At 55.2% G+C, this 17,242-nt stretch overlaps 10 protein-coding genes across 10 annotated transcripts; 5 read left to right on the top strand and 5 right to left on the bottom strand.

Moving 5' to 3' along the window:
- Positions 1–557: 557 nt before the first annotated feature.
- BO66DRAFT_220582 (uncharacterized protein) lies at positions 558–2,063 on the bottom strand. Its single transcript, XM_025642680.1, has 3 exons — positions 1,622–2,063; positions 1,292–1,559; positions 558–1,176 (listed from the first exon to the last, which is right to left on the bottom strand). The coding sequence occupies exons 1-3, from the start codon at positions 1,867–1,869 to the stop codon at positions 841–843; spliced, it is 852 nt and encodes a 283-aa protein (XP_025507193.1). The 5' UTR covers positions 1,870–2,063; the 3' UTR covers positions 558–840.
- BO66DRAFT_435315 (uncharacterized protein) lies at positions 1,942–3,572 on the bottom strand (the record flags this gene model as incomplete). The annotated part of the gene is made up of 3 exons (XM_025650837.1): positions 1,942–2,362; positions 2,449–3,344; positions 3,411–3,572. 3 exons carry the CDS (start codon positions 3,570–3,572, stop codon positions 1,942–1,944), a joined length of 1,479 nt encoding a protein of 492 aa, XP_025507192.1.
- A 606-nt stretch (positions 3,573–4,178) lies between these two features.
- Positions 4,179–4,812, top strand: BO66DRAFT_220642 (uncharacterized protein). Its single transcript, XM_025642681.1, has 3 exons — positions 4,179–4,488; positions 4,558–4,638; positions 4,766–4,812. Exons 1-2 carry the CDS (start codon positions 4,314–4,316, stop codon positions 4,635–4,637), a joined length of 255 nt encoding a protein of 84 aa, XP_025507191.1. The 5' UTR covers positions 4,179–4,313; the 3' UTR covers position 4,638; positions 4,766–4,812.
- On the top strand, positions 4,450–6,082 carry thiA (thiamine thiazole synthase). Its single transcript, XM_025646682.1, has 3 exons — positions 4,450–4,488; positions 4,558–5,231; positions 5,288–6,082. The coding sequence occupies exons 2-3, from the start codon at positions 4,889–4,891 to the stop codon at positions 5,944–5,946; spliced, it is 1,002 nt and encodes a 333-aa protein (XP_025507190.1). The 5' UTR covers positions 4,450–4,488; positions 4,558–4,888; the 3' UTR covers positions 5,947–6,082.
- A 162-nt stretch (positions 6,083–6,244) lies between these two features.
- BO66DRAFT_426323 (uncharacterized protein) lies at positions 6,245–8,483 on the top strand. The gene is made up of 2 exons (XM_025650281.1): positions 6,245–6,685; positions 6,763–8,483. The coding sequence occupies exons 1-2, from the start codon at positions 6,513–6,515 to the stop codon at positions 8,378–8,380; spliced, it is 1,791 nt and encodes a 596-aa protein (XP_025507189.1). The 5' UTR covers positions 6,245–6,512; the 3' UTR covers positions 8,381–8,483.
- BO66DRAFT_220552 (uncharacterized protein) lies at positions 8,443–8,866 on the bottom strand. Its single transcript, XM_025642679.1, has one exon. The coding sequence runs from the start codon at positions 8,761–8,763 to the stop codon at positions 8,506–8,508; it is 258 nt and encodes an 85-aa protein (XP_025507188.1). The 5' UTR covers positions 8,764–8,866; the 3' UTR covers positions 8,443–8,505.
- On the bottom strand, positions 8,867–9,385 carry BO66DRAFT_220551 (uncharacterized protein). The gene has a single exon (XM_025642678.1). It carries the CDS (start codon positions 9,241–9,243, stop codon positions 8,971–8,973), a length of 273 nt encoding a protein of 90 aa, XP_025507187.1. The 5' UTR covers positions 9,244–9,385; the 3' UTR covers positions 8,867–8,970.
- Positions 9,386–9,598: 213 nt separating this feature from the next.
- Positions 9,599–9,807, top strand: BO66DRAFT_435312 (uncharacterized protein; the record flags this gene model as incomplete). The annotated part of the gene is made up of 2 exons (XM_025650836.1): positions 9,599–9,689; positions 9,749–9,807. 2 exons carry the CDS (start codon positions 9,599–9,601, stop codon positions 9,805–9,807), a joined length of 150 nt encoding a protein of 49 aa, XP_025507186.1.
- A 68-nt stretch (positions 9,808–9,875) lies between these two features.
- On the bottom strand, positions 9,876–11,638 carry BO66DRAFT_388950 (inositol phosphosphingolipid phospholipase). Its single transcript, XM_025646681.1, has one exon. The coding sequence runs from the start codon at positions 11,516–11,518 to the stop codon at positions 9,956–9,958; it is 1,563 nt and encodes a 520-aa protein (XP_025507185.1). The 5' UTR covers positions 11,519–11,638; the 3' UTR covers positions 9,876–9,955.
- Positions 11,639–11,819: 181 nt separating this feature from the next.
- Positions 11,820–15,272, top strand: BO66DRAFT_367062 (WD40 repeat domain-containing protein). Its single transcript, XM_025645282.1, has 5 exons — positions 11,820–12,655; positions 13,205–13,229; positions 13,389–13,742; positions 13,806–13,969; positions 14,033–15,272. The coding sequence occupies exons 1-5, from the start codon at positions 12,173–12,175 to the stop codon at positions 14,945–14,947; spliced, it is 1,941 nt and encodes a 646-aa protein (XP_025507184.1). The 5' UTR covers positions 11,820–12,172; the 3' UTR covers positions 14,948–15,272.
- Positions 15,273–17,242: the final 1,970 nt, after the last annotated feature.

The following is a 17,242-nucleotide window of genomic DNA, read 5'->3' as shown; positions in this document are numbered from 1 at the left end:
AACGAAAAAGGGATCCTGTCGAGATTTGTCGTACGGGGCGGGAAGTGCGAGGGCGATTTGGGGGAGGGGGAATTTTGGCGGTTTCGTCGACGGGATTGCAAGTCACGCGTTTGTGCGGCGGTTCAACTTTGCCCCACCCCGGTTTCGGTTAGCCCCGTTACATAAGGGTGGATGACTCATGTGTGTGCATTATCTGGGTTATGCTGGGCTGTGCTATGTATTCTAGACTTTGAGTAGTTAGTTAAATATTGCAGGTGGTATCCGAATATCACCATAATGAGGCTACTCAAGAAGACGGCAGAGTAATGGATTCAATAGATGGTAGGATATAATTTGAAACGACGCATCTTGATGAAGCTATTCTCAACAATCCTCATAGTTACTGAGTACATGAGGTTGGTGAAGGAAGAATGAAGCAAGCGGGGGGAAGAACTTGAAGGGTCCCGAGTCACCACCGCCGCCCTGCCCAATGTGGAAGGCAGTTCCCTATACTATCTTACTGAGTAGGTCCTGGCATGTCGCCTCAGTAGGTACCGTACTACTAAGTCACAGTATGGCTCTATCTCGATCACTCTCTGGGGGCTCATCTATCGTTAACCTCCCTCTTCCTTCATGAGACTGGCTCAGCTATCCCCAGGCAAGCCTCCGCATGCATCCTGCAAAGAGACCACTGATATGGAGGAAGCACGGTCTCTACACGTGACAGACTTGATTGTATAACGGTCTGGCGCTTTGCAGCTGGAGCATATAGTGTACCATACGAATACGAAAGAGATAACCTCCCATGTCGATACTACTCCTCGCCCGCTCCGCCCAGCAGAGAGCGAATGAAGGCGAAGGCTAACGTGACCTCGAATGCAACCGAGCGCCATGTTTCGAGCCCGAGCGCCTTCTTCCATGTCCATGAGCATGCCTGTGTCGGCGCTCATGCCCATGCGCATGCCCCAGCCCAGCATCACCAGCACCAGCACCGACTTCACCCACTCCCCTAGTCAAAATCCCAACGAAAACCAAAACAATCGCCGCGAGCAACTCGGGAAGAAACCCCAACACAACACGAACCGCCAAACTCCCTGTCGTCGGATTTAGGTCCGCGCGCTGGGTGATCTGCGCGACAAGTATGTAGATCACTGATATCTCGACGAGTGGAAGGGCGAGGAGGGTGCCGGTTAGGAGCTGTGCATTGCCTCGAGGCGTCTTTGTGTTAGCACATGAACCATGCCTCTCCGTATGTATCCGAAACCAGATACTATCAACGATCTGGAAAAAAAAAGGCAGGGGATGAACGCACCAACCACCCCTCCCTCCCGATCAAGCCCGCTGGTGCACCCCTCCCATCGCAACGAGTCCACAGTCCCCACAAAGCGAGCACCCCCCACGCAACCTCCAACAGCACCATGCCGACCTTGATATTGGATAAATCATTGGGCTTAGGCGTATCGCCCAGAAGCCCGCCTGCACCAGCCCCAACCATTGCCACCCCCGTCGCCACGAGGACATGGATGAGCGCCATGAACGTCCATTCGGTTCGCTTGTTTGGGGATAAACAGTAGATTCTCCTGGATCACAATGGGAACATATGAGATATAGTGCACTTGCTCTTGCTAAGGGGAAAGCTTACGCCTCATGCAACACCCCGTCTATTGAAAGCAGCAGCGGTGAGAGCCCAATACTGGATATAATCTGGGCGCCGGTGTTATGCGGGTTGTGGAGGCCCATGACGGCCCCGGTCACGCGAAGAACGCAGAAGGCGAGGAGGTAGAGCCAGGCGAGGAGGCCGTGGCGGCCATGGCTGAAGACGAGGTAGAGGGTTGGAAGTGTGAGGGGGGCGTAGAGGGCGAGTTGCGAGACGAGGAGTCCGGACGTCATGTTCAGTCACTCAGTGTACAGACTGGGAGAGACGGGGGGGAGGTTTGAGTAGAAAGGTACAAGATACTATATCTATACGCATTCTAGGCAACAAATCTCGGGCATATAGTTAAGACGCAAGGCCGAGATGCAGGCCCGGACGCTACTAAACGAGACCGAGAATCCTTGTCTATTAGAGCCAATCATCTGCGAGGCCCCATGCAATATGATTCTCAAGGCTAGGTATGCCTCTGTGCTTGTGGAGACGTCGCCGGGGTAGTTAAGCGCGATGCCCCAGGAGCCTTCGGCGTTTTGCTGCGAGAGCAGCCATTGGCGGTATTGGCTGCCTTCGTCGGGGTCGATTTGTTGGTAGAGCACATATATACAGAAAATGTGTTCGCAGGTCACGGTCACATTAGACTCGAGCTCGCCGCACCAGTGGCGGTTGGAGAAGATCTCCCAGGCGGAATAGCGGCTTGTGTTTGCTGTGGTGCACAAGATATAGTCATTTCGACTGGCCAGGACATTAGGCGTTGCCAGTGAGCAGGAAGGGTTGGTTGAAGAGCCATGATGTATTTGTGTGCAGCGTCTCCGATCCACCATATGTCGCGTAATGGTGCCGACAAGGCGAGAAAGTAGGCTAGAACCACCAAAGCACGAGGTCTCCTCTTCTCGAGGAGGTCCATGAATTCGGTCATCACAAACAACGGGAAGACCATGATCCGGCGACAGGTGACTTGCGGATCTTCCTTTGCTTCCATGGCCAGCCAGGTGGCGTTGATATGCGCGACGGCCCCTCGATATGCTTCTAGCGCTGTATCGTTGTCCTCGTCATCGGGCGCAGTCGGAAGCAGGAAGGAAAACGCCCCAGCATCAGAATTCGTCCGCAAGGGAATAGGAAAGGTATCAATAATACACCAGATACTCGCGGGATGAGTATTATGCCTCGCAATCTTCAAGGCCGCGTCAAAGACGGCGACCGACCCGCGCAATAGACGCATCCATTCACTGACGTGCTCGGAAGAAACAACAGTATGATTCTGTAAGGTAGCAAATACGTCGACCTGTAACAGGATGCTTGTAAAGCACACCGCATCCGCGGTCTGCGTAGTTATGCCGCCGATACAGAGTCGATGTTCGCGCAAAGCCTGCTCGAGAAAGTTGCAGTGGATATCTGGCAGGCCAGCTTCGTTTGGGTTGGCTTTGGACAGATGCAGGGCCGAGATTGCGAATACGGCGTGCAGGAGCGGTTTGTAACCGAATGCGAGTCGGGGTACGTCGATCGACCAACAGTCTTTGACACGCTTCGATTGGGCCCCGGGCATAGTAGCGCTGGCGAAAAGGGTAAAGTGATGCAGCAAGCGCAGCTCTATGTTACTGGGATCCGATGGACTGGGCTCGAGTGAGCGAGATCGGATCTCCTCCGCGGGCCTGTCATAGACACAGGGGATGCTATGACGATGGCAGTCGCGACACACAGGTCGCGCTTCATCACACTATCACCCTAAATTAGTCAGGACACATGTTGTGGCCAGTGGTAACTTGAAATTAATTCCACCTACCTTTACTCGTCGGGCGCGACATCGCTGACATCCGGTCCTGGACTTGCGGTGGGCGAGACGGGGACCCTTGCGCTTTTTGCGGTTGGACGAGTCCTTTTCGCTTTGACTGTGGCCTCGTGGCGAAGAGGACGGGTTACTTTCTGGGATGGCCGAGGAGGTCATCTTGCTTCGGTCCCACTTATCATGGCGATAGGTTCCAAAGCAGCGATGACTTATCCCGGGGTCTTTCGGATTCAGTAAAGAGGAGCGAAGCCTTCCTCAGTTGGTCGACCTATAACTATTTACCTCAATGATATTAAGACGGGCCAGGGAGAAGGGACTAGAAGCGGCAGATCAGTCGCCCGGATGTTGAGGATCCTCTTGAAGTAGGCAATCATAGACACCACCTGGCAGGTGTAGGCCGCGAGTTATTGGATTTAAAGAAGGTTCCTAGTCTAGGAGATAAACGCGGGCCGCTCTCACTAAAGACTCCCGGTCTTGTACTCCGTATACTGTAAAACCTTAGGTCACCTAACTATGAGTAGGTCTGAATAATTAATTAAGAAAGATTTGGGGCACGCTTCTCCCGACTGAGGCCTCCCATTATACATAGAAGCTAGGGAGACCATAACTCAAGTATACCACTACACCAGCCCTGAGGTGAACAGAGATCATGTGACTATACTCTGACCCCCGCGGACTACAGTACTCCCTCGGAGCTCATAGTTGCCTGCCATGACAATGTAGAGCATATCATAGGCTACTAGTATTCGAAAGTCATCATGATCGTCGTATTAATTGACTCACCCAGTCAGTCATATACTTTACTCCTTGGGTTCACCGGTCTACCGGTCTAAACAACTGCGGGCAGAATCGGAGGGACAGGAAGTTAAATGATCGTCGAGGAGGAGAAGGAGGAGGAGCATGTCATGGTCATTACGTCTTCTGGCCTGCCTGCAGTGTCTATTTAAGCTGCCCCTCCTTCCCTCCTCTCAACCCCGCTTCTTTTCGTCTCTTCCTCTTCTCCCCAACACAATCACTCGTCCTGTCTTCATCCACCTTCATCCATCTTCGACAGATACTACCACTATCTCCAGAAGTCGTGATCCCTTTCATTCAATTGACTCTCCCCCAGTCATGGGAAGAGCTTCAACTAACCTATCTACAGGAACTCAATTCGTCCAATGTAAACACCACCTACCATGGCCCCTCGCGGGTCTTGACGGTGGAAGTCATGCAATGCCTTGAAGCTGGGCAACTCATTGATCAGGTACCTCAAGTAACTTTGGCCATGGACCGGTGTTCGTTCCTATCTGCCAGCGTAATTTGCGCTGGTGGCTCTGGGTTCGTTCTGAGATTATACGGTTAAACTTGATCTGGATAATACCAGCGAAAGGATCATGCCTTCCCTCGTGCCCCCTTCATTGATGGAATAGCTAACAATCCTCAGTCATTACCGTGACTTGATCCCTCACTTGAACAACCCCCCAAAGAACATCATGTCTCCCCCAGCTGCCTTGCTCGAGTCCCCCGTGGCCCCTACCGCCGGTCTCAAGGGAAAGGTCATTGTTCCTGAGATTGCTCCCATGATGGGAGGAGACTCGCAGACCAAGCTGCTCGACCACTTCGGCGGCAAGTGGGATGACTTCAAGTTCGAACCGATCCGTGAGAGTCAGGTGTCTCGCGCCATGACCCGACGCTACTTCCAGGATCTGGACAAGTATGCCGAGAGTGACATTGTCATTGTCGGCGCTGGCTCCTGTGGTCTGAGCACCGCGTACGTGCTGGCGAACGCGCGCCCTGATTTGAAGATTGCCATCATCGAGGCCAATGTTTCTCCTGGTTCGTACAACTGTATAATTAGCAGCATTACAACACCGACTAACCACGTACCATAGGTGGTGGTGCTTGGCTGGGTGGCCAGCTCTTCTCTGCGATGGTCATGCGTCGGCCCGCGGAGGTCTTTTTGAATGCACTGGGCGTGCCTTACGAGGAAGACCCATCGAACCCCAGCTACGTCGTCGTGAAACATGCGTCCTTGTTCACCTCGACCTTGCTGTCCAAGGTCCTCTCCTTCCCCAACGTCAAGCTCTTCAATGCCACCAGCGTGGAGGACTTGGTGACTCGTCCCTCCCCCAACGGAGATCCCAAGGAGACCCGCATTGCGGGTGTGGTCACCAACTGGACGTTGGTGACTCTGCACCACGATGACCACTCCTGCATGGACCCCAACACCATCAACGCGCCTCTCGTGATCAGCACCACTGGACACGACGGCCCGTTCGGAGCCTTCTCGGCCAAGCGCCTGGTCTCGATGGCGACCGTTGACAAGCTGGGCGGCATGCGGGGTCTGGACATGAACTCCGCCGAGGATGCGATCGTCAAGAACACTCGTGAGGTCACCAAGGGTCTGATCATCGGCGGCATGGAGCTGTCGGAGATCGACGGCTTCAACCGCATGGGCCCGACCTTTGGTGCGATGGTGCTCAGCGGTGTCAAGGCGGCCGAGGAGGCCCTCAAGGTTTTTGATGAGCGCCAGCGTGAGTGTGCCGAGTAAGATGATCGTATTGTCGAGCTGCCACTCTACGCATGAGATGTTGGCGAAGCTGCCGGTGGTTTTCTTTCGGAATGTCCGATGACTTTTGTTTCGTTATCAAGAAATGTCCACAAATTGAAACGAATGCGCTTGATAGCCAAATATGAACACTCGTTTATGACTAGAAAGTTGAATCCGTGGTGTATCCATAAATGTAGAAAACATGCCAGTAAATTTCGAGAGCCTTTTCTTCATCACCGACACCTTCCATTGCCTCTGATATAGAGGTAAAATACGTATGATTAAATTCTGTAACCATCAACATCATCGCTATACAACCCACCCAACCGACCGCCAAGACGCGGGAGAATCTGACGTCGGCGGGTGCGTATCGCATCCCCGATCTGGACCACTTCTTCTCCGCCGCAGGCAATTTACCCACTGCATCAACTTTCTCCCTCACTTTCCCCCCCTCTGCTTACAGCCCAAACGAAAACCCTCCAAAACAATGCAATACCCCTAATACATCCACAAACCCCGCCTCACCGACAAACGAACCTACACCCAACCATCGCGCAAAAACCAACATGAACAACGACCAATTCCGCCGCCTCGTCCTCGACACCCCGACCAGCAGCAGCAGCAGCAGCAACACTAACAAAAATGCGCGCACCACCACCAACCCAGGTGCAACATCCCCACCCTCCGCCGCCGCAGCCGCGCTGGGCTCGCGCCTACGCTCGAGCATCCCCATGACGCCGTACGTATGCCCCCCACAAACTGTCCTGGAAGGTTCTATGGCGGGAAAATTGCTAATTGCTTTCTGGGTGTACACAGCCGCGCACTCAACACCACGAAATCATCCCTGCACAACGAGTTCGCGCGCCAACTCGCCGATCATCGCCGGGAGCAGATGGGCGGCGCCGGCGCCGGCGGTCCTCCGGCGAAACGGTTCAAGTCGTCGGCTGCGCCGAAGGGGACGAGGTTGCCGGAGGGGTATCGGGATCGCGCGGCTTTGTTGAGGGGGGTGGAGCAGCAGGGGGAGAAGGATGGGGATGGGGATGGGGGTAAGGCTGATGGAGACGGGGGGGATGGTGATGAGTTGGAGAAGCGCGTGAAGGCGTTGGAGGAGATGGTGAAGTTGGGGCAGATTGATCAGGGGACCTTTGAGGGGTTGATGAGGGATATGGGTGTTGGTGGGCATTTGGGGAGTACGCATATGGTTAAGGGGTTGGATTGGGAGTTGTTGAAGAGGGTGAGGTCCGGGGAGGATGTTACGGGGCCCAAGGGGGGCGATAGTCGGAGTGTTGAGGCTGAGAAGGTGGGGGATGTGGATGATGAGTTGGATCAGGTGCTTGGCGAGGAGGAAGCCGGGGTCGATGGGTTGCCTTCTGCTCCCAAGGAACAGAAGGTCAAGAAGAAGGGGATTAAGGCGCCTCCGCCGCCTCCGCCTAGACTGGAGCAGGTGGAGGCTGGGGTGCCCAGGTCCAGGGATGAGATTTTGAGGCAGTTGAAGGCTAGTCGTGCTGCTGCTGCTGCTGCTGCTGCGGAGGCTGAAGCTGAGATGGAGGAGCAGCGGCCGGTTGAGCCCGCGCTGGGGGATAGATTCAAGAGGATCGGGAGTGAGTCGAAGGTCGAGAAGAAGCGGTGGATCGAGCAGGATGAGACTGGTCGCCGGAAAGAGATCCTCCAGATCACGGATGCGCAGGGCAAGGTCAAGCGCAAGGTGCGATGGCTGGATAAGCCGGGCGAGGCGCCGGCGCCTGCTCCTGCCGCTAAACCGCTGGGCATGGACGTTCCGCCTGAGTTCGCGGCCAAGGCGGCGCCGACCCCGGCGGAGGAGGAAGACGACGACGATATCTTTGCTGGAGTGGGAGCGGACTACAACCCGTTGGCAGACTTGGGAGACGAGGACGATTCATCGTCAGAGGAGGAAAGTGAAGACGGCGAGGTCGCTCAGAAGAAGTCGGTGGCTACAGACACTGCTCCAGCGGAGGCTACTGTGGATACAGAGAAGAAACCTGTCGAGGACACGACAGGCCGGCCACGCAACTACTTCGCTACATCGACGACGGAAGAAGTCCCCGAGATCAATCGCTCCAATCCCCTGGCTAAGGATGCTACGCTACTGGCCGCTCTCAAACGGGCGGCGGCCTTGCGCCAATCCGAGGAGGCTGCTGGGGAGGGAGAGGAGGATGTCGACGCGGAAACAGCCTTGCGACGCAAGAAGTTCCTGGAGGAGGCGCGACGGCGTGAGGCGTTGGATGCGATGGATATGGACATGGGCTTTGGAGGCAGTCGGGTGGGCGATGAAGAGGACGACGAAGAGGTCGTGCTTGAGGGCGAGGGCCGGGGTGGGAAGAAGAGGAAACGAGGGCCGAAGAAGAAAAAGGGCGATAAGAACAGCGCGTCAGATGTGTTGCGTGTTATGGAAGGTCGGAAGCAGGGTCAGTGAATGTATGCAGTGGTAAAAGTATGATGGGACTGGTGGTTGGTGAATCTCAGTGAATCTCAGTGAATCTTGTGTTATGATACCAGTGAATGGAAATGAATTCCAGGCACCTTCCAGGAAATCTTTGGCTATAAATCCCCCCTCATCTCTCCTTCCTCTTCTTCCTTCTCTCTCTCTCTCTCTCTCTCTCTCTCTTCTCCTTCCTCCTCTTTCCCCAGACTCTTCCTTCTTCCCATCTTCTCTCTTCCCATCTTCCTTCTTCCCTCATCCTCATCTCCATCCATCTTCATCATCCCCTCAGCCTGACTATCTTCCTGTATACCAACCTGTCTATGTAAAGAAGCCGTCAAGATGAACACATCATGATCAGCTTCCTCAGTTTCCATCAGATTCCGTGCCTCGGCGCGGAATCTTCTTCTCTTCGTTCCTCCTCCCACCTTCTCCTCTCTCCATCTCTTCTCATCAACAACACCACCACCACCACCACCACACGTTCCTCTGAGAAGACAACATCCTCAGACCTTCAGACCAGAATCAACAGGTAAGAACCCGAAGCTATCTACCCCAAAACAGCCCAACTCCTACTCCTTTCTTCACCCCCATCCCCCTTTCTTCCCGTCGAACCTCCTCTGGGGCCAGGACGGTGGCCTGCCGCGCCTCAGGAAAAGTATGATTTCCCTGTCTCTCTTTCCAAACATTCCTCCATCCTTTTCTTCAGAATCTCGCAGTTTGTCTTCCAGTTTGGGTCTGGGCTTTGCTACTACCGAGGGGCCCCTCGGTGCAGCATGAGCTACAGAAACACTGGGGCATCTCTTGTGAAACACCGGAAGGAGGACAGGAAACACACTGGAAAGACTGAGGCACATTTCAAATCTCGATCCTTAATCCTGAGGACGGTAAGGTGTACCCGAGCAAATGGTATTCTTCTCACTTTCCAAAGTGGTTGAACTGGACAAAACCCCGGACTTGATCAGAAGGAGTCATCGCCCTTCTCGTATCTGTTGTGAAGTCTCCGTGGGCGAACGCCGATCCACAGCGGGAGTAGTAGGCTTTGATCAAGGACGGTCCCGTGGAAGGTTGGTGTGATCCAAGGGGATGCCGCTTGTTTTCTCCTCGAAGTTAAACAGCCGCTGTGGTTGCACTTTGGGCTATGGATCCGGAGGGTCTTACTCAGTGGCGTTTGTCGCTGAATGATGTGTTCTTATTTTTAGGTTCCATGCGATGCGATGCGATGATTTCGACGTCGACGACGACGACGACAACGAGGATGACAACAACAACAACAACGACAACGACAACGACGACGAGGAAGGTGAGGGTGGGACCATGGATAGTATGGGGCATGAGAGATCATGTATATAGAGCATATAGATCGTGGTGTCGGTGTGCATATCGATATAGCATCAACTCCTGCTTTCATCCTGATCTGATTCTTCGCAACGAATTATTCCTTTCAGTAAACTCTTTGTAAGCATATCATGCATGCAAAAACTTGATCAGCTCATCAATCTCAGCCTAGTAAACATTAACTTATATACAAAGACCACACATATTATACACACAATCATACAAGAAAGCTCATCCCATCCTCTTCGACGTCCCAGCAGCAGCAGCCGCCTCGGCGATCTGCTTCGCGTTCCGAACCTCCCACTCAAACTCCTTCAGCGCGCGCAGTTCGCTGGACATAAATAACCCTCCAATCAATCCATCCAGGATTCCCGCGCCAAAGTTCAACGTGCTCACGAAGAGCAGGATGAAGGCCACATATGGCAGGTGGTCGCCGGTCCACCAAACGCCCACCATACAGCCGATCGACACAAACACGGAGGCGACAAAGTGTGCGAGTCGCCAGCGTCGCTGCGAGCGTTCCCGCTGGACATACTTGTCGATCATCTCGATGATGCGGTCATAGGTCTCTGGCTCGAGCGTGGTGTTGGGAGCGAGTGACGAGCCATCAGCAGCCGTAGCAGCGGCAGCAGCGCTACTCCCTTCAGCCTCCAGCTTAGCAGACTGGTCTTGCGCCTCCTCGCGCGTGATGACCGCCTCCACGGCGAAGTGATCGCTCAGCGAGCATCGCAGCGTCGGATGGCGCTCCATCATACTCAACTGGACCGACTTGACGGTCCATTGTGGGACTGACGGAGACCGCAACCCACCACCACTACCACCACCACTTCCATCTCCAACAAAGATATAATCGAGCCGCTTGCCGCGCGGACACGGGGCCTCGGGATCGACCTCGATCTCCTCACCCTTCTTGAGCAACCGCTTCTGATCCTCCTTACTCCAGCGCCAGGTATTGAACCGTCCATCGCAGGTAGCCCCATTCTCTGTGACATTGAACCGCGCCGAGGGGACGGGCTTCCCGCGCGCCTGCTCGACGGGGTCGATGGCGGCGCCCAGGGAGGAATCCGGATGCAGGACCTGCCAGACGTCGCGGACGGGGCTGTGGGCCTGGATGAGCCGGTGCGCGAACGACGAGGGCAGCATGTTGAAGTCGCCCAGGCCGATGACGAGGTGGCCGCGCTCGGCGGCGCCGCGCATCAGCTTGGCGATCTCCCACGCCTGCGCCGTCCGGTGGCAGATGTACGAGTCGTTGGGCTCGCGCTCGTACGGCGCGTGCAGGTGCGTGCAGAACACCTCGGCCACTTCCTGGGGCGCGGCCCCAACCCGCACGCGCGCGCACGCCACCCCTTTCCCCACGTACCAGTCCCCGCGGAAGAAGGCCGTCGGCCGCCCGTTCAGCGGGTACCCCACCATGCTGCTCTCCTCGATCGGCCACCGCGACAGGATCGCCAGCCCCGCGCCCCAGATCCCCCCGTGGTAGAACTTGCCGTGCGGCAGGATGTGGCGCGTCTGCTGCCGGATGCTCTCGTAGTCCGCCTGCGTCCAGCATTCTTGCAGCCCGACGATCTCGGGCGGTGGGGTAGCGATGGCCAGCCGTCGGCCGATCTCGGTGAGGCGCTCATGCCGCAGTTTGGCGATGTACTTGAGGCCCCAGCAGTTCAGGGTGAGGATGCGGATGGAGGTGGGAGAGGACGAGGGGGGATTGGTGGTTGCGGTGGTTGCGGTGGTTGCGGTGGAGGGAGGGGAGGGTTGTTGTTGTGGTTGTTGTGGTTTTTCGGAGAGCGTATCGGCCATTGTGAAGGGGTTTTAGGTCAGTGCAATTGTCATTATGAGCTTACTGGATAAGTTGCATGGAGAGATTGCGTGTGAGTGTCCAGACAGAAAAGAGACAACAAGCAACAAGCAACAAGCAACACCTATGGAAGTACTCCGTACTCCGTATGGCCTCCGCAATGATTTCATCATTTTCCGGGCGGACTCACCGCCCGGCCTCGACCCGCCCGGCTTCGCGCCGACCGCCTTCCCAAAACCCGCGCGATCGTCACGAGGGATGGGCGAAATCCCAATGAAAGAAATCCGAGAATCGCGCAAAAGATTCCCCAGAAAAAAACAACATTGCTTCCTTTTTCTTCTTTCTTTCTTTTGGTCGTGTGCTCCTCTCTCTTTTCCGTTTTTTCCCCTTCCTTTCAATCATCTTTTTCGCCGTTTGGGTAAATCTCCACTCGATAACTACTTACCTATCCTTCCGACCCAAAAAAAGCATTGAAGAATACCTACCTACCTTACCTCCCAAACTCATGACCCTGACCCAGCCACAACCACAGCCATCATCCCCTTATCACCGCAATCCAATCCCTTTCCCTTGAGCCCAGTTAAACCACTTGAAACCAATCTCCATCGCATCCCCTTCAATCCTCACAATAGGGCATCCATCATCCATCATCCAGCATGGACGGACCATCCTCCACCCACCACCGCCCCAAGCGCCGTCGCCTGGACACGCCGGATAAACATGCCCAACAACACCAGCACCAGCACAACCACCTCTCGCACAAGAAAAACACCACCACGCCACTGAGCGCCAGCACAAAGCACAACGGCTACGCCCACCCCCACCCCCACAAACTCCAATCCCCGGTCCCACCACCACCACCAGCCGCAAGGCGAACCTCCAAAAACGACGACAACGACGACGATGAAGACGTCTCCGATTCCTCGGACGAACTGGCCGCGGGCTCCGAGCACGACGAGGCCGAGGAACGCCGCCGCCGCGCCAGCTGGAGTCTCCAGAAACAGAAAAATGTGTATACGCCGCAGAGGCCGTATCGTCCGCCGCTGAGGCGGAGTTCGAGTGGCTCCGAGAGTCCGGATGAGTTGACGATTGATGCGGAGGAGTATTGGCGGTCGACGAAGAAGCGGGGGTCGATTGGGGTTGTGGGGGGCGCGGTTGGGCAGGGGGCGCAGGGGAGGGGGAGTGGGAGCGGGAGTGGGAGGAGGTCGGTGGGGGGCGGAGCTGCGGGCGCGACGGCTGTGGCGGTCGCGGTGGATGTTCCTAGGGGGACGGGGAAGGGGAGGAGGTCTTTGTCTGGGTTACGGGGGGAGGTTAAGGTTGAGGATGAGGTGGAGGTGGAGGGGTCTGAGGAGGAGGATGAGGAGGGGGAGGGGGAGGTAGAGGGGGAGGATGAAGATGGGGATGTGGAGGAGGAGGAGGAGGATGTGGATGTGGAGGTTGATGTGGAGGTTGATGAGGGTGAGGGTGAGGGTGAAGGTGAGGGGGGTGCTGATGCCGATGCTGCTGCGCCGGATGGGGATGAAGTTGAGACTGAAAATGCGGAGGTGGAGGTGGCCGTGGAGGTTCAGGTCGAGGAGCGGAATCTGGAGAATTCAGATGGCAAGGATCAGGATCAGGATCAGGCTCAGGCTCAGGATCAAGCCCAGGATCAGGCCCAGGATCAGGCTCAAGCTCAGCCTCAGCCTCAGCCTCAGCCTCAGCCTCATGATCAGGGTCAGGGGGTACAAGACGAAAAAGAAGATGTGGATGAAGGAGAGGAAATGAAGGTGGACGAATTCGATCAAAATCTCAATGTCGCTACGGCCCCCTCCACCGCCGCAGAAGCCGCCGCCGATGCTCCTCCGCTCGAAGAAGAACAAGATGCACCTGAAGACGACGAAAAAGTGTCTCGCGACAGCATCAATCACGACAACAACGATGACGAGAACGCGCGTGAGGACGAACCCCCCCACGACAACTACCCCGGAGACAATGAAGACGAGGAGATGGTCAACGCCGATGATGGCCTTGATGTCGACGAACCGGAACCCACCACGAATGGCGACCTTGTGGAAGAAACCCCAGAATCGTACCCCGACCGGTCGCCTACGCCCGTCTCCCAACCGCCGCTACCGCCACCGAAACCGGATAAGGTGGAATATCGTGCGAAGTTCCTACTTCGCGGTCATCTGCGGGGAGTGTCCGCCGTGCGGTTCTCGCCAGATGCGTCGATGATCGCGAGTGGAGGTGAGATTTGTCTTTTCGTGAGATATTCCATGGGAGGCTAGACTAACCATGTCTGTGATGTAGGGGCGGACGGGGCTGTCAAAGTGTGGGACACCGTGACCGGGAAATTGATCCATTCGTTCGAGGGCCATTTGGCGGGTATCTCTACGATCTCGTGGAGCCCGGATGGGGCGACCATCGCATCTGGATCGGACGACAAGACGATCCGACTGTGGAACGTCCTGACGGTATGGAAGACACTACGATCCAGCGCCGGCTGTCATTGAGGCTAATCACTCTACGTGCTTTAGGGCAAGGCGCATCCGATCCCGTTCGTCGGTCACCACAACTACGTCTACCAGATCGCATTCTCCCCGAAAGGCAACATGCTCGTCAGCGGATCCTACGATGAGGCGGTCTTCCTGTGGGACGTGCGGTCGGCGCAGGTGATGCGGTCCCTGCCGGCGCATTCGGACCCGGTGGGCGGCATCGACGTGGTCTGGGACGGGACGCTGATCGCCTCGTGCGCGACGGACGGGCTGATCCGCATCTGGGATACGGCGTCGGGCCAGTGTCTGCGCACGCTGGTGCACGAGGACAACCCGCCCGTCACGGCGGTCAAGTTCTCCCCGAACGGGAAGTACGTGTTGGCGTGGACGCTGGACGACTGCGTGCGACTGTGGGACTACGTGGCCGGCCGGTGCATCAAGACCTACCAGGGTCACAGCAACCGGAAGTACAGCCTGCAGGGCGGGTTTGGCACGTACGGCGGAGAGTCCGGGAACGGCAGCGGCAGCGGGATGCCGGTGTATGCCTTTGCGGTCAGCGGCAGCGAGGACGGTGCCGTCTTGTGCTGGGACGTGGTGAGCAAGCAGGTCCTGCAGCGCATCGAGGGCCACACGGGCGTGGTGTTGGGGGTGGATACGTGCTCGCTCGGAGGGGCGCGGCTGATGGTCAGTTGCGGGCTGGATGGGACCGTTCGCGTCTGGGAGGAGGCGAGCACCGCCGGCGATGGGCATGGCCCGACGACCAACGGCGCGCAGACGAATGGCACCGTGCTGAACGGCTACGGGGGTTCGATCTCTGACCCCAACACGCCGGCCGAACTGGCGGGCACTGAGGATGCAACTCCGATGGCAACGACCGCGACGGAGGCTGGGTTTGCCCAGACCAACGGACACCATAGCATGCCCGAGCCCGAAGATACCGAGATGGGTGGGGCCTGAATGATAAAGGCAATCGCATTAACAGCAGCAGCTTCTTTACTGTACAGCGGTGTAAACCAAGGGATGGACGGGATGGCGTTTCAAGGTTGAGGGTGGGTGGGTTGTATACTAGACATGAGGGACGAACCACAATTACTCAACATCTACCGTGAGCAACTAGGGGAGACAAGAGTCCTACCAGCGGAGGATGGAGGATTGTCTGTTTGTATGTACTACTATTTGTAATGCTGAAAGGATATCTGGCCCGTCATCTTTGACAGATTTTGACAGAGGAAAGGGATGGAAGCAAGACCAGCCCTAAATAGCTAGCTAGCTAATTCTCGACGATGCGAAGACAGCAAGCACTTCTTGATCCCTTGAGCACCGGTAAGAACGTTGTACGCATGAGGACTGGATTGTGAGAAGCTATAGTCTGAGGCGCAGGAGGATATCAGTCGCCTCCCAAACCGACAAACCACCCCGGTGGTGGAATTGAAGATCGAACCAGAGACCGAGATGAGAAGAACCCAGCTCCAGGAAGGGCGGTCAAGGAGACCAAACTGTATATTCAATATCCTTCAATAATCAATCTACTCAAGTTGACTAACCAACCAGCCACTTGACTCAGAATCGTCAATCAACACAGTCAGCACAATGGCAATATCAAGATCCCGAGGTAAGCCAGTTTGCTTTTCTTAAGATTGTAAAAAAAAAAAAAAAAAAAAAAGGGAAATGTTATATCTATCGGCACAGCTGTCTGTCTGTATGATTCCCCAGCCAGACCCCGACCCCGACCCTCTCCGCAGCCGTGTTCCAAACCAGACCTCGGTAGACACAGTACAAGTACAAGTACAATGTACTCGTATGCAATAGAATACTCATATGTGCATAGTACACAGTAGATCAAAGCTCTCCCTCTCCCATTCATCTACGGGTAGTAGGGCCTTCTCTATCCGACACTCCGAAAGAGATCAATTGAGTCATCATCTCAATCGGCTAACTAACTACCAACTAAAATCACTCCTGCTTCCACACCCCGGCTGATGTACCAACAACACCCCCTCCCCTCCCCACCTCTCGTACCCCTCTTCTCCTCCTGCGGGATTTTTCCTGGATCAAGGAAGCTGAAGTGATGTACTGGACTCGGTACAGTACAAGGTGATAACTACACTCCACTTGCTTGACCGGACCGGAACTATCGGGGAGATTCTCACTGACGTTATAACATTATGTGCTGTACAGTGCAAGGATGGGGATAGTAACGTCTAGATACTCATAGACCGTGCAAGGCGACGAGTCAATTGTATTGGGGGACGAACTGGGAAGATTCGAGGTACTCCACCTATCGTATCTATCGTACCTACGGAGGAACCCTGCACCTGTACAGTACATGTAGACCTAGGATGACAATCATTGATATTGATATTCATCGCGGGATTAGGGACGGGGAAGAGGGGTTGGTGGTCAATGGCGCTTTTGGTTTATTGACGTGCTGTACTGGTGTAGTGTTGGGATGCTGTAGAGTCGGAGACCGAACCGCCCACCTGGGCTAAGACTGAGCATAAGCCACTACGAGGGCATGGTGTATCACCCAGAAATTCTTGCTTTTACTCACACCTATGAGTACAGGACAAGCGCAGTCAGTTAAGTTCAGCCGGTGAAGGGAAGGACAAAAAAGAACGTCGAAGAAGAACCGAAACAGCCAACAGCCAAAACCCACACCCAATGAAAGCAACCCCATTGGCGCCCTCCGCTGGAACGTGAAACACCACACAACAAGAGAGAAGGAAAAAAAATAAATAAAAAAAAACCTATCGGTAGTCTGGGTCTAGGTCTGGACCCCCAATTGGGCCGTGGGCGGATATTCTGGATTGCCAGTTGGTGGGTTGTGCACTGCTGGGTTCAGGTTTGCTTTTACTGAAGGTGTTAGTGCTAGGGATGATTGTGGTTTAGTTGGAGTGGGGGGATGGGTTGTTGACGGCGGAGACGAGGATTATCGCGTGTAAGTGGAGACTCTTTAGTGTCTTGTCGAGGGAAAGTCAATTGGGAAGTGGGAACTGGATAGATACTCTTTGTCTGGTCTGGTCTGGTCTGGGTTTTAGGGTTGGGGGTTGGTGTACGTGGGTTGTGGACGGTGTACGGGAGTAGTACTCTGTATAGACCATCAAAGACATACAAGAGTGGTGGGTACGCAGCGCAAACAACAAAGAAGGAAGGTTACATTCGCTGACCTACTGTAAACGGTCGTCGGAGAAAGAGAGACGGGATACATTCGCCACATTGACGATTATTGATTGATTGATTGATAGTCTACCA

The sequence above is a fragment of the Aspergillus aculeatinus genome (assembly GCF_003184765.1).
Source record: "Aspergillus aculeatinus CBS 121060 unplaced genomic scaffold BO66scaffold_7, whole genome shotgun sequence".
NCBI classification, from domain to species: Eukaryota; Fungi; Ascomycota; class Eurotiomycetes; order Eurotiales; family Aspergillaceae; genus Aspergillus; species Aspergillus aculeatinus.
The sequence above is the reverse complement of the archived record's forward strand: the minus strand, read 5'-3'. Positions and strand labels throughout refer to the sequence as shown.

Coding starts and splice junctions, on each gene's coding strand:
- BO66DRAFT_367062 (XM_025645282.1), top strand. CDS start 12,173: ATGGACGGACCATCCTCCACCCACCACCGCCCCAAGCGCCGTCGCCTG. Junction 12,656..13,204: donor AGAAGCGGGGGTCGATTGGG/GTTGTGGGGGGC, acceptor CCTCAGCCTCAG/CCTCAGCCTCAGCCTCATGA. Junction 13,230..13,388: donor GCCTCAGCCTCATGATCAGG/GTCAGGGGGTAC, acceptor ATGCACCTGAAG/ACGACGAAAAAGTGTCTCGC.
- BO66DRAFT_426323 (XM_025650281.1), top strand. CDS start 6,513: ATGAACAACGACCAATTCCGCCGCCTCGTCCTCGACACCCCGACCAGC. Junction 6,686..6,762: donor TCGAGCATCCCCATGACGCC/GTACGTATGCCC, acceptor GGGTGTACACAG/CCGCGCACTCAACACCACGA.
- BO66DRAFT_220552 (XM_025642679.1), bottom strand. CDS start 8,763: ATGGAAACTGAGGAAGCTGATCATGATGTGTTCATCTTGACGGCTTCT.
- BO66DRAFT_220551 (XM_025642678.1), bottom strand. CDS start 9,243: ATGTGCCTCAGTCTTTCCAGTGTGTTTCCTGTCCTCCTTCCGGTGTTT.
- BO66DRAFT_220642 (XM_025642681.1), top strand. CDS start 4,314: ATGTCATGGTCATTACGTCTTCTGGCCTGCCTGCAGTGTCTATTTAAG. Junction 4,489..4,557: donor TACTACCACTATCTCCAGAA/GTCGTGATCCCT, acceptor ACCTATCTACAG/GAACTCAATTCGTCCAATGT.
- BO66DRAFT_388950 (XM_025646681.1), bottom strand. CDS start 11,518: ATGGCCGATACGCTCTCCGAAAAACCACAACAACCACAACAACAACCC.
- BO66DRAFT_220582 (XM_025642680.1), bottom strand. CDS start 1,869: ATGACGTCCGGACTCCTCGTCTCGCAACTCGCCCTCTACGCCCCCCTC. Junction 1,560..1,621: donor GACGGGGTGTTGCATGAGGC/GTAAGCTTTCCC, acceptor ATTGTGATCCAG/GAGAATCTACTGTTTATCCC. Junction 1,177..1,291: donor TCGGGAGGGAGGGGTGGTTG/GTGCGTTCATCC, acceptor GGCAATGCACAG/CTCCTAACCGGCACCCTCCT.
- thiA (XM_025646682.1), top strand. CDS start 4,889: ATGTCTCCCCCAGCTGCCTTGCTCGAGTCCCCCGTGGCCCCTACCGCC. Junction 5,232..5,287: donor CGAGGCCAATGTTTCTCCTG/GTTCGTACAACT, acceptor CACGTACCATAG/GTGGTGGTGCTTGGCTGGGT.